The following is a 13,979-nucleotide window of genomic DNA, read 5'->3' as shown; positions in this document are numbered from 1 at the left end:
TGGAGATACCAGAAACAGCCAGGAGTGAATTTGATATTTCAATACTTCACAACAAGGTAGGACCTACAAAGAATTTGAAGGTACCAATAATCATCTTGAATATTACAATGAAAATGAAGACTGGAAGGATGAAAGCACCAAAAGCAGTCCATTATCTACATCAGGTATCTGTGCTAATTTTGTTCATTTACAGTCTATCAAAAGAATACAGCTGAGTGTTGGCTGTCCATTATATCTGATGATGACAGTGAAATCTGTGCAGGAAAGTTTTTAAAGTGAAAATGCCGTTACACTGGGATAGTTCCACCCTCTTGACCTTGCAAGTTCAGGTCCATTGGTATGAGTAATTGTCACAAACTGGGGTCTTGTTTGGTTGACTTCTTTTCTGTCCTATCATGCCTTCACCCTCCACAGTGTTGCAGAACAGCTTTCTTAAATCACTGGATCTCACTGTTGATTTCATCTGCCTAGTCCACCAGAGCTTACTTCACATGCTAGGACAGACATCTCCCTGTTTCACCAGTGTATGAGGCCCACTGGCTATCCTCATCTGGTTTAGCCCACCTGTCAAAGTGGTGTACTGCTGTGTGGCCACTGTGGCATGCAAACAGCTACTTGGAGCCACGGGTGAGAGGGCAGTGTCTAAAGGGGACAAAAGGTGAGCAAGCTGTACCAGAATAGAAAAAACAAGCCCTTCACAAGGTTCTATACTTTGCTGGACACCCCACACATGGCAGCATACAGAGGATGAATTCCTTCGCCGATGACTATCAGGAACTAAAAGAGTTTTATAGTACTGCAGTGATATTGGCAGTTTGTCACTTAAATACACAATTTGTTATATTAAAAAGTGGCAATCTGCCCTTTTATACCTTTTTAACAATTTCCATGAAACTTTGGCTTATTGGAGCAGCAGTTTAATTGGGTCAAAATGTGCTGGTCCCAATGAACTGGAATCCACTGTCCTTGTACATCCGGTCTCTTAAAATACCTTCCAATAACTTAACCACTACTGATGTCAGGCTCAGTGATCTAAAATTTCTTGGTTTATTCTTAGTACTTTTCTTAAGGAGAACATTAGTTATCCTCCAAAGACCATCCCCCAAGTAAATACAGATGCAAAAATTCTTTTTATGTTCTGCTCCTCTATTTTGGCTCCATGAAAAGATGACCACTCTGATCTTCCAGAGGACCAATTTCGACCCCTTGCTATTCCTTTTGCTCTTAATACATCTGCAGAAGCCCTTGATATTCTCCTTCACCATGTCAGTCTTTGTTCTCTTAGCTTTCCTGATTTCCTCCTTAAATGATTTCACATAATTCTTAGACTCAAGTACATCATTTGCACCTTGCAGGCCTATACCATTCAGTAGAGGAGCAGAATTAGGTCATGTGGCCCCGTCGAATGTACCCTGCCATTTCATCATTACTGACACTTCTCAGCCCCGATGATCTTCTGCCTTCTCCCCATATCCCATCATGCCTTGACTGATCAAGAATCTATCAACTTGCTATGTGCCTCCACATCTTCCAGCTGTGTAGTTTTACTCCGCTGAAGAAACCCTCCTTTACCACTTTCCAGAGAGAAATCCAAGCAATTTCAAATATTCCCACTCTTTCCAGTGATCATTTGTGTGAATTATTTTTGAACTTTCCCCAGTTCTACCACTTCTTAAAACCATAACATGAACTCAAGTGCTGTCTAAACAAGATACCATATCAAGTTATACATCCTATTTGTCCATAGCAAGTTCCCACAGATTATAATGAAATAAATGATCAAACAATGTTTTAAATGTTACTTAAACATAATTGCTGGCTAGTGAACTAATGTATTTTGCTGTAATGACATTGTATGGATGTGAAATATATCACATGGCAACAGGTTTCACTTAAAATATCATCCAAAATATAACATAGGTTCCAGCCTACATTAGATACTCTTATCTCTTTTGAGCTGAATGTGCAAGCATATAAAGTAAATGTTGACAGTTGTATGGTAGTTTTCTTGTTTATCAACCTGAGTTCCCTTAAACCAGATGCTAAACTCTGGGATTACAACCACAATGATAAATAAATTACAAGACATTCAATAACAATGCAAAAAAAAATCTCTTTAATGGCACAGAAATAGGAAATTAAATGTTCAGAGGTCTGGCAAATTGAACCTCGTGTGTGGTAAAAATTAAGAATATTACTGATTGGATTGGGAGAGGCAGGTTGGGAAAGAAAAACAGCTAGCTGAAAATGGGTCTCATACAATAATGTTAGAGATTTAGATTTGCTTCATCAAAATTATACAAGAGGCTTAGTGCAAGCAGATATCCATGTCTGAATACTGAAGATTGGCACACACAAATCTCCTGAATGGTTTAATTCGGCGTGAAAAATAATTGATAGTGTGCTATGAAATATAAATTGAATGATATGATTTGTGTTGTTTCATCATCCAGGCTTCAAGATGCCAAAGCTATCAGGGTCATGAAATGCTTGCAAGTAATTTGACATTCAAACATTTAAAATCATTCTAAACTTATTAAAAACATCAAAATAAAGCATACAAACACAATTTACAAATAAAAGCCAATTCTTGGCAACCAATTTCTCCCATGAAATTTATGACACTGCTGTACTTGCATCTCTTCTTCTGCCCTTCATCATTACTGGGGCAGAGACAGCCAACAGTAGCTCACCAGAGACCTTTATCCTGGGCCAGTCTTTAAAATTGTTCCTGGGTGTAGCCCATTTTGTTGGCATATCCTTCCTCTCCCAGGATGAGGTCTCCAGAGCCTCTGCTGGCATTTCTTTGGGACTGGGTTTTTATGGGATGGAGATGCTAACTCACTGTCCTACCCCTCCTCCTTTTGCAGCTGAGCTTGGGAATGTCCATGACAGAATTGTAATTGTATCTCGGTGGGCAAAATTTCAAACATAACAGCTAGAAAATCTGCAAAAGTATGCACTGCTCTGTTAAATATCATGATAAGCACATAGGCACAGTGCAGGTATAATGAGGCTAATTGTGTATAGAGTAAATGGCTATGCATCAGCCTGACTCTGATTTGTGTAGTTACAGGCTGAACAATGAATTGACCAGATAAAATGCACATCAGTAATCTGAAACTGTAATATTATAACAACCTTCCATTTAAAATGTATGCATTTATACCAACACAACAGGTAAAATTACATCTTTGTGCTCTTCTGTTGTTTATTTAACTCCATGCCAGATTAACTCTCTAAAATGCATTTTAAGACTGCATGTACTGCTGCATATAAAAGCAGCAATTAAGGCAATGTAAAGTTATTAATCGAGGACCTCAGACCTAAATAAGGTTAATTTCTATTAAACACCAGATAAATGAGAATTTTAGAAATGCTATAGGTGTTATATGTGAAAACTATTTCAGGAGTTTAATCATGAATATAATCAGAAAACAACCTTTTCAAGTAAGGACACGTTATTTGCAAAATATAAATGACACCGCGCGAGCTTACTGTTTCTGAGCTTGTCCACCACAAATTATAATCAGTCTTTACTCTTACCTTAAATTTTGTGGTGCTTCTCCAAATAAACTGCAGATTTCCCTAATTTGTTTCAAAGCAGGAATGACCCATTTGTCATTTGTACGGAGTTCTTCTACAAAACGATCTATCCACTGAATCTTTTGGGTGTCCCGATCCTATTTAAATAGCAACTTTCATTAGTAATTTTATAATTATCAAAAGTTAAATTATCAAAACTATCAATAAGCACTAATAATGCCAAATCCCCATAAATATACTTATGTTTTCTTACATTCTCAGTTTTTGAACCAAATGATGTATTTTGAAACCTGGGAAAATTTTGTGCATGACAATAATCAAACTGTAAGTAATTATTGATTTATCTTAAAAGTTAGCTCAGTGGTTCCCAAAATGGTCGATATCTCGTCCCCCCACCCCCACCCAGGAGCAGTGAGCTTTTAAGGTGGCTCTAAAGATAAAATGGGTGGGGGGGGGGGGGTCTGTAGCATTTGGTGGTGGTGAAGGGGGGTACTTCTGAGGGATTACAGGCTTAATTTAAGCAATTAATTACTTATTATAATCATTTTATTCTCCATGCCTCAATGGTCACGTAATCACCTCATTTCTTGCTAAACCACTGGTCTCTTAGACTTTGCTCGAGGAGCAGGAAAGTTGTTGAAAAGCAATGTGACGCTTCTGTATTTGGCACATCATGAGAGATCTGGACTGAAGAAATTGTTTTAGTTCCAAACCTTGAAGGCACATTACTGCCATTTACTACTGTAGTACAGTGTTAGCTAGCACGATTCCCAGACACTAATCACGCAGTTACACAATTCCTGTGAATTAGGATATGATGTACAGTGGGGTAAAGCTCAGAATCTGCCCTTCCAAATGATCTTGACCATATTTCTCTAGCCCATAGCTCAACCAAGATATCGCTGCCCCACTTTATGTAGCTCAAGCAGAGTCAGATGGACTTAAACCAAAGGCGATTGAACTTGTCATTAATCCACAACAAAAATGGCAGAAGTAGATTGAACTAAAGAGTGGTCAGTAGAGTGTGGAGTATCTGAAATATAGACTTATACCAGTAAAAGCAAGCATCAGCAGTCAATGAGTCCATTGTGTGAAAAGTTTTTTTAAGTGAGGCAACAATCCTTGAGCATTTGAAGAGAATACACTCCGATAAAGCAAATAAGAACTTGGCTTATTTCCAGTCACTTAGTAAAAACTTCCAGAAATGAAAAACACTTCAAATCTTGTTTGCCAAAACATCACAACAAAACAGTAATGGTTTGCGTGTTTCGTGCAATACTTCATTGCTAATTCTGGAAATCCCCATACAATTGGAGAACTGTTTCTGCCAGCAGTAAGGGAGGTTCTAAGAATGGCTTTGCATAAGTCACCAGGCCGAATAATTAAAACAGGGGCCATCAACCTTCTTTGCATCGTCGACCGGTTTAATATTGACAATATTCTTGTGGACCAGCCGACCGGGGGTGTTAATCACGACAGGAATATAGGTGATGTCAACTATGAGTCACTTATAAGTGGCTAATAAACCCTTTTAGAATGAAATTGAGTGTATCTAAGAAATTTATTATTAAACACAGTGCATATTTTCCTCGCATGAATATAGTGATGTCAATTATCAGTCACTTATAAGTCAATAGCATCATAACATTTTAAGTAACGTTTGGATATTAAACACAGCGCATATTTTCCTTGTATGAACATATAAAATCATTGCAACACACCAATATCGCTGAATCAGTGGGAGCATCACGGTATTATCGAGGGGTGATGGGAGACAGCGATACTTGAAGGGGGCTCCTTATGTCCAATCTATTCCACAATTTAGTTTACGTGGCTCTCAGCACTTGCTTCTGTCCCGCTTGCTCACGTTTTTTCCGCTCAAAAAACTGGTTTGTCTTTAAGTGCAGGGTGCTTGGACTCAAGGTGCCGAAGCAGTTTTGAAGATTTCATTGCCTCATTAGACAGCTTCCGGGCCCGAACTCCAGCCTCCCGCTCGCCGCCAGATGCCTTAGCCAGGTGCAGCTGGTCGTGGGTGGGGTGAGAGGACAAAGTAAGGGCCGGAGGTCCCTGTGCCAGGGCCGTGGCGGTTGCAGTCCAGAGAGAGCGACTGACCGAATGAGGAGGAGTGTGACAGGGGGTGCACCCGCCCCCTGTGTAGGTAGGTAGCATCCATCGGCCAACAAAAGTTTGGCTCAAGGGAGGACTTTCAGCAGACCGCAGCAAGGTAGCTGCTCTGCTACTTACGAAACCTGAGGCCGAATTAGGTCATCTGCGAATGTATTAGCACCAGGTTCCCCATAAACATTCGGTGTGCTAAAGCAACTGATTGCCTCAAGTGGGTAATCACCTCGCATGCATTCAAGTTCAACAGTGGGTGTGACAACAGGGAATCAGGAAAGGTGCAGCTGACTCAGATCGTTTCATATTGCCAAATCATATAGTTTCCTTGTGGCCCAGTAGCACATGCTTTGCGGCCCAGTGGTTGGGGACCACTGAATAAAAGTGATTCCACTCAGTAACAACTCTGTTCAAAGACAAAGGAGTGAAATGTCTGAGAATGTGTAAGGTGCATCGTGCAACATGCTTCAGATATCAAAATTTGCTCTGCAGTTAGATGAGTCAACTTTGCCAGGCAACAAATTTTTGCTACTTGGTCATCTGTGTTTCATAAAAGATGAAAGCATGGTTCAAGAGGACAAGAAACAGATATAAAATGAGAGACAATATTTCGGGTTGTTGCGCAATTTTTCAAATAGAAGGACATTCTGCTCACCAACATTCTTGTTTGTGCAACAAATGGGGCACCATCAATTACAGGACACCATTGCGGGATTAGTACTTACTAGAAAAGTTATACCTAACGTATTTACAATTCACTGTGCAATTTACAGACAATACATTGTCACAAAAAACCTAAGTGACTGACTGCACAAATCATTCAATACTTCATCACAGCAGTAAATAAAATCAACTCCCATGCTCTCAGTTCTTGACTATTTCCAGAGCTTTGTATTGAGAATGATGAACAATTTGAACATTTATCTCTAGTAGTCCTTATCTGTGGGGGATTGGTTCCAGGACCCCCCGCGGACACCAAAATTTGCAGATGCTCAAGTCCCTTATTTAACATGTATCAGTGTGGTGGTCTTTAGGACTCAGCGGAACCCCGGACGTTATTTAAAATGTCTCTGTGCAATGGACATTAGGACCTGGCAGTGCAGTTCTGAATCTGCAGTGTTTCTGTTCAAGAAAATAATCACGATCATGATTGAAAATAAGGTGGAAGTAATAAAGCGATCGGAAAGAGGTGAAACGCCATCGGTCATTGGAAAGGCGTTAGGCTACAATCAGTCAACCATTGGAACAATTTTAATGGAGAATGTGAAAGGCCCTGCCCCAAGGAAAGCTACAATTATTATTAAGCAATGCAGTGGTTAAATTATTAAAATACATATGTTTCTTAAGTGTTTTATATGCATAGAAAGGTAAAATATGTACTATATACTAAGAAAAATGATTGACTAACTGACGCTAAGTAATACCGGATATACCTCTTCCGACTTCAAAGACGGACTCAGGAATGGAACTCATTCATAACCCTGGGACTGCCTGCACTTTAAAATCATTTCTAGATTACTTATAATACCTAATACATTGTAAATGCTATGTAAATAGTTGTTATACTGTATTGTTTAGGGAATAATGACAAGAAGAAAAATAGTCTGTGTATGCTCAAGCAATGAGTGCTGGAGAGAGAACCTTCGGGTTTTCCTGATCCGCGGTTGGTTGAATCCTCACATATGAAATCCGTGGATAAGGAGGGCCCACTGTACTGTAATGGGATTTTTACAGGTCTCTGTAAAAAGTCCCTCAGACAACTGCAGCTCATTCATTCATGCTGCTAAAATCCTCACTAAGATCAAGAAAGTAGGGCATATTACTCCAGTTCTCAGATTGCTACACTGGCTTTCGGTTCATCAGAGGATTGACTTTAAAATATTACTGCTGGTTTATGAAGCACTGAATGGTCTAGGGCAAAAATACATCTGATCTTTTGCTGCGTTATGAACCTTCCTGAGATCAGGTCGTCTGGGGTGCGACTGCTTATCGTCCTGAGGGTCAAAACTGAACGTGGGAAGCAGCTTTTAGTTACTCTGCTCCACATATATGGAATAACCTTCCAGAGGATCTGAAGTCAACCCAACTTTAAGTTCTTTTAAATCAAGGCTTAAAATTTTTCTTTTTTCGTAGCTTTTAATTAGAATCACTCAGACTGTAACTTCTACTTATCATATTTTTTTGTGATTTTATTCTCTTATATATTGCCTGTAATTTGATGTTTAACTTTTCTATCTTGCTCAATATAAAGCACTTCCAACTAACTTTTGCTTGAAAAGTGGTATACAAGTTGCTTGCTGTTGCACACAGAAGTTAGGTGGCTCTCAAAAGAATACTGCTTGAAACTTTATGTGCTTTTTGAAACTGTGATAAAATTCTTTGAAGACTCAAATATTTTATTCAGTAATAAGCTCAAGAATATTAGGCATGACGTTGTTTATTTGTCAGAATTACTCACAAACTTTCATGAAATTAACTACAAGGAAATGGTGTGAATCTTATCAAAGTCAAATCAGTCACCTTCACATTTTGTCCAAGTTAACCCTATATGTAAGTGCAATATTGGCTGACGCAGCCTTTTCCAATTTCCAAGCCTCTCCAAGTTGGCAGAGAAAGAACACCAGATGAAGAATGACCTTCAAGTATTCTGCGCCCAAAAGGGTGAAATGTATAAAGACACGTTAGAGAGATTTCAGGATGCTCTCTCAACCCAAATACCAGATTGGGTAATAAATCCACTCCTGAACACTTGTAATGAGGAATTTAACAGGAAGGATGGAGGAAGAACCGATCTCTCTACAAAATGACTGTGCCGAAGTAGAGTTTCAAAAAGTCATATTAAGACCTTCAGTTGCAGAAAGAAACTACTGAACGCTATCCTGCACTGTGGAAAAACGTTAGTATGTTCTTTATTGCATTTTTGACATACTTAGTGGAACTTCCTTCAAAACAATGAAACCGACTGCAACTTACTAAATATGTGATCAGAGACTCCATCTGTGTGACATTTAAGCCTGATATTGAGAAACACATTGAGAGGTGAAAAAAGCAGTGAAGTAGTGAATAGTTGGACTCCTAATGTATGCCCTAAAATTGCTGATGAAAATTGTTCTACTGTATTTAAATCATTTTATTTGTAGCTTTAAATAGATTCAAATAATTTTAGAAAATATTTGTCACTGCTTTAAATTTGCAGTTCCCATTTTCTTTCACTGTGCATCGTAAATCAAAATTCTTTATTGTTTTTATGCAATGGATGAAAAGTGAGAGGGGTGTACTGGGGATGTGGTCTGGGAACCAAGGGGTCAGTAACCTCAAAAGTTTGGGAACTGCTGGGTTAGATGAATGGAACAAAAATTAAGGCTGCAGTTCACATTGCAGTAACAATTTTGATTTTTTTTGTGCCCAAAACAAATGGAAATACAGGGTTATCTTATTGACACCAAGAGTCTAAAATAAAGTACGTCCTCATCACTTATTTTACAAAACTAAGTTTTGAATGTTATTTAGTCAATTGGATACGTCATCATGCTATTAAAAACTATGAATTTGCCATTTACAGGAGGAACTTCAGGAACCCCCAAAATGAAATTTAAAATAAAAACACTTAAGGAGCTTGCAAGGGAAGGTAAAAAAAAATCCTTATTTTGGTACTTGACTTCAGAAAAGAGTGCTTGCTTCCCATTAAATTACCAGCTTTTGAATGTTAGCAAAAATATACTAGCTTTTTTAAAAAAAACTACATTAAGACACCCACATGCATTATTTCATACACTACTTGAATACCTGAGCAATTTTTTCCCCATGCTCAGCCCAAAGTATCCAGTGAAAATTATCTGCAGCTATCAAAAAGATCAAACCTGGCAGAATAGTACACTCATTACTAGAATGATTAGATATCCATTAGTCAAACAAATCTTTTGCACCCATCTTTCACAAAGACAGAGCATCAATATTCCATTCTAATAATTATGTAGTTGACTATAAAAGCTGCTTCCTTCTAGATTAGCAGCTAGTCAATAACTAAGGATAAGCTAGTTATGAATCAGGTAGATTTATGTCCCAAGTTATGAAATAACAATCCCTGAAGACAAGGCACCTATCACGGGGGAGATCAAGTAGCCATTCAATATTGTTCATATGTCAGAAACAATACAAAACATTAAAAAGCTGGAACATTTCTGATTATCTTTTGTAAGATTCTGTTTTTCCTTACCTGAGAACAACTATAATCCAGGATTTTGATGTGTGCGCTTAAAGCTTGATCCATTATGTCAACAGGTACATCATCACTATGTGCTAAATTCCACAGCAGATTTAGGACTTTATGTGCCATTACCCCATCTTTGTCATCCTCAGCAAGACGACGAATCAATTCCAGAAGCTTTTCACGCTGCTTTTTACTTGCATTTGTCCAACTTGCCTGCGAGTTAAAAAGTTACTGAATAAATGTTGGTGTCATGGCCAAGAAAGCTTCTCAATGCCTTTATCTCAAAAGGCTACAGAAATTGGCATGACCCTGTTGATCCTTATCAATATTTTTTTTTAAAAACTGCCCAGTATAGGAAGTATTTTATCTAGCTTAGCATGGCAACTGGTCCGCATCTAACAAGACACTGCAGAGTTGTGGACATAGCTCAACACATCACGGAACCCAGCCTCATCTCGATGAACTTTTATCTCTTCTTCCGCTGCCTCAGTAAAGGAGCGATGTAATCTAAGACCCCACCCACCCCAGAGATTTTCTCAAGGACAGCTTCTATGCTGCAGTTATCAGACACATGAATGGACCTCTAATGCAATAAAATGGATTTGTGACCTCAATTTACCTTGTTATGACTTTGCACTTTGTTTACCTGCACTTTCTCTGCAGCTTTTAACACATTATTCTACATTATTGTTTTATCTTGTTCTAACTCAATGCACTGTGTAATGATCTGATCTGTATGAATAATATACAAGTGTTTCATTGTATCTTGATACATGTGTCAATAATTAAAACACAAACTAAATAAATGTTTTTTTAAATGAGTTAACAGTTGACAATTTATTAAATTAATTCTACCTTAAAGCAATCAAAAAGATGGTCAAGCTGTTCTGGAGAAAAATCCCATGCCAATTTTGCAAGTAGATCATGGACATTTTTCACAATCGCCTCATGTTTACCTGCCTACACAAAGAAAGAAAGATGATATTAAAATCAATTATTCAGGCACAATTTTATTTTGTCAATGGCCTTCAAGACTTGGGACTCTTGTACCCTTCCCCCTTAAAATATTACATACAAACACTAAAACTACAACTAATAAAAATATAATCTCTATACAGTGCAAAATTGATTCATTAGCTATGAAGTCATCCTTCAAACAATAGCAATAGTCTCACACAAAGTTATCATGAGGACCAACCAACCTGCCTGAAAACTTAACACTCTAGTTAAGTCATTGCTTCGATGCAAAACTAGGAAAAAATGATCAGAGGTACATTTATTCAGATAAACATTAAGCATTCAATTATTTAATGATTAACTGCAACACAATGTAAGTTTTGATTATATGCAGTCCCTCAAACTAATGTAGAACAGAATTGGTTTTAAGTAGTTAAACCCTAATCAAATTACCTAGTTATCAGATAATATAGGTGGATGCTCCAATTTGTCAGTTTTGTGCAATTTAAGGCTTCCACTATTGCTTATTAGCTGCAGTTTCAGTGCTCAAATATTAGTAGCCTCTGCTCTACTATCAACAGTGTGAAAGGGTTTAGAGGGGAAAAAATTCCAACAATCAGATATTGAACTATGGGAGGATATCACCAAAATGCTTCTCATCAGGTCAATAATACATCTTAACTCAGATGAAGTGCACTTCCATCTGGGAAACTTTATCACTCCCTGAAATGCCAACATTTACATACATGTTTACAAACACAAGGCTGTAGTATCCTAGATCTTAACCAAGTAAAGACTGAAGATTAACGAGGTGAAACTGCATAGAATACAAGCATTACCTGCAACTATTCCAGCTAAGATCAGTCTTTGGAGGAATATATAGTTGGCCAGTTAAGGAACTATTTAATCGTCAATACAAGATCTACTCTTGCACATTCTATTAGTTAAGTTGTTCCAGATTCCACTGCAAGCTTTGGTCGTCTTCCTTGCTGCCAACTGTGATGAATATTCACTTCCTGGGCTGGGGGCCTCATGTTTTGCCAAGTTCATTTTCTAAACATAGCAGCTGCCACGTGTAAGAGCAGTTATAAGTAAACTTCCAACTATATGCTTTGTTTGTTTAAACGGGAAATGGTCTTCAGTTCGTAAAATGTAAATGGCAAGCAGTAATCAGTTTAAAGTTAAAAGTACAGTCTATATAGCAGCTTTCCAAATAAGCTCTGTATATAGCAGTCTCTCTGACTGTAGAAAGTAACTGCACCTGGTTTATTGCTGCTCAAGGAGTTGCAGTATAAAACAATGGGTTACAAAATTTGCTTGTTTCAAAACAATTAACACTACGTTGCTCAGTTCAAGGAAGCTTGCAGACCAGATAGGTACTACCATTCAGCATGCTAATAACCAATGTACATACTGTTGGGAAGTGTATCTAGTCAAGGAAGTTAGCTTTACAGCATTGATGATGAGAAGCTGAGATCAGTATCTCCAAAAAGCTGTCATTCATATTGAAGCTAGAGGAATGGATTCCTGCTTATAATGTGTTTCTTTCATTCTGCCTGATATTCCTTCATTCTTAATAAGCCTGAACTGCTCACTACATTGACAGTTTCTCAATGTCTCCTAGTGATTTGATTTGTGATTGTAGCACACAGAAAGGACCCTCCACTTCTTCCTCACATAAAGCCTCTACAAGTTCCTTTTCCATTAACACACTTATAGGCCTCGCTGAATTAATTCTCACATGAAACAAACCATCTTCATGGTCCCAAGATACATCTGCCTTTTGTTGGACATGTGTAACAATTCTTGTTTAGAATTCTTGGGGTACCTTCTTTATCCAATATATGTCATGATGGTGTCAGTGAACCATGGTGACATTGTTGGCTGTGGGCAATACTTCTAAATATACCTCTCATTGCAATCTACAGCACATAATTTCTGTCTAATAAATCAACTTAGTGATCTACAGATTTCATGATCGTCTAAAGATCTTGGTATAACAGGCAGGTATGGTAGCTTTAAGCAATGCCATGGCCAGAAGCAAGGCAGGGGTTGGAAACTCCAAGCAAGGCTAAAATGCAAAAAGATGAGACACCCTCCACCCAGCATCTTGCAAGTGTGCAGTAGTACCAGAGGTCCAAACACATGTTGTTAAACTCCATGCCCAGACCACATTTCTGTTAATTAGATCACCTGGCTGTCCTTCTACTAACGTACGGGGAGAGGCTAAAGAGCAAAGCCCAGAGATTAAGACAGCCAATGGGCGCAGAAGAGTGGCTTTTAGATTGCTCTGCATCAGTGCAGTGGGCCTGTTCAAGGATTCATTTCTGGATCTGAATAAATACACACCATGGTGTGGATGAGTGTATCCCAACAAAATCATTCTGAGTTTTCCCCAATCAGAAGCTCTGGATGAACCATGAGATCTATAAGCTGCTGAGAACCAGATCAGAGGCATTCAAGTCTGGTGACAAAGAGAGTCACAAGAAGTCCAGGTACGATCTCCAAAAAGGAATCTCTTGGGCAGAGTGGCAGCGAATGATGCTTAACAGTTGTGGCAGGGCTTGAATACTATCACCTCTTATAAAGTTAAATCAAACATAGATGAAAGCAAGGCTTTGCTTCCAGATGAGCTCGATGCTTTCTACACTCGTTTTGACTGTCAAAACATGGAAGTATCATCACTCACAGTGTGCACCAGACGAAAAAAAGGTTCCCCCAATGTCCATCAACTGTACAAGGTCGCAAAATTGTTAATTTTGAAGTACAAATACCACCATTTAAGCAAAGTTTGAAATCAGTTTGGATTTAATTTTTTCTTGCACAGAAGATTTGAAATCATTAAACTCTCTATTATAGTATTTTCAGCTATTTTAGACATAAGGCATTAACTTGTTCATCACCAAATGTGAAGTTGACAATATGAACACTGTCTGCCAAAGATGGCTGCCGCCATGATGCAGCTGTACAAATCAGAACAGGAAAAGTGAGGTGACGTAAATTAGTGACGCGCATTGTGGTATTTGAAAAACCGACTAACTAGTTAACAGAAACATTTAGCAGAAAGATTATTTTCAATAAGTATTATTATTAGTTACTACATTATTTTAGGTAACTAACCTGTTGTGCATGTATTAATTTCCTTTGT

The 13,979-nt window shown here is 38.2% G+C and overlaps 1 protein-coding gene across 4 annotated transcripts in view; it reads right to left on the bottom strand.

Moving 5' to 3' along the window:
- The window catches only part of usp9 (ubiquitin specific peptidase 9), a 269,594-nt gene that overhangs the window by 142,756 nt on the left and 112,859 nt on the right, over window positions 1–13,979 (bottom strand). For all 4 annotated transcript variants that reach the window (XM_059968262.1, XM_059968261.1, XM_059968260.1 and 1 more), the window contains 3 exons: window positions 10,730–10,834; window positions 9,881–10,087; window positions 3,547–3,683 (listed from right to left, as the gene is read on the bottom strand). In XM_059968262.1, coding sequence (XP_059824245.1) covers window positions 3,547–3,683; window positions 9,881–10,087; window positions 10,730–10,834 — 449 coding nt within the window. The remainder of the gene's footprint in view (window positions 1–3,546; window positions 3,684–9,880; window positions 10,088–10,729; window positions 10,835–13,979) is intronic.

The sequence above is a fragment of the Hypanus sabinus genome, chromosome 4, assembly GCF_030144855.1.
Source record: "Hypanus sabinus isolate sHypSab1 chromosome 4, sHypSab1.hap1, whole genome shotgun sequence".
Classification (NCBI taxonomy): Eukaryota; Metazoa; Chordata; class Chondrichthyes; order Myliobatiformes; family Dasyatidae; genus Hypanus; species Hypanus sabinus.
The sequence above is the reverse complement of the archived record's forward strand: the minus strand, read 5'-3'. Positions and strand labels throughout refer to the sequence as shown.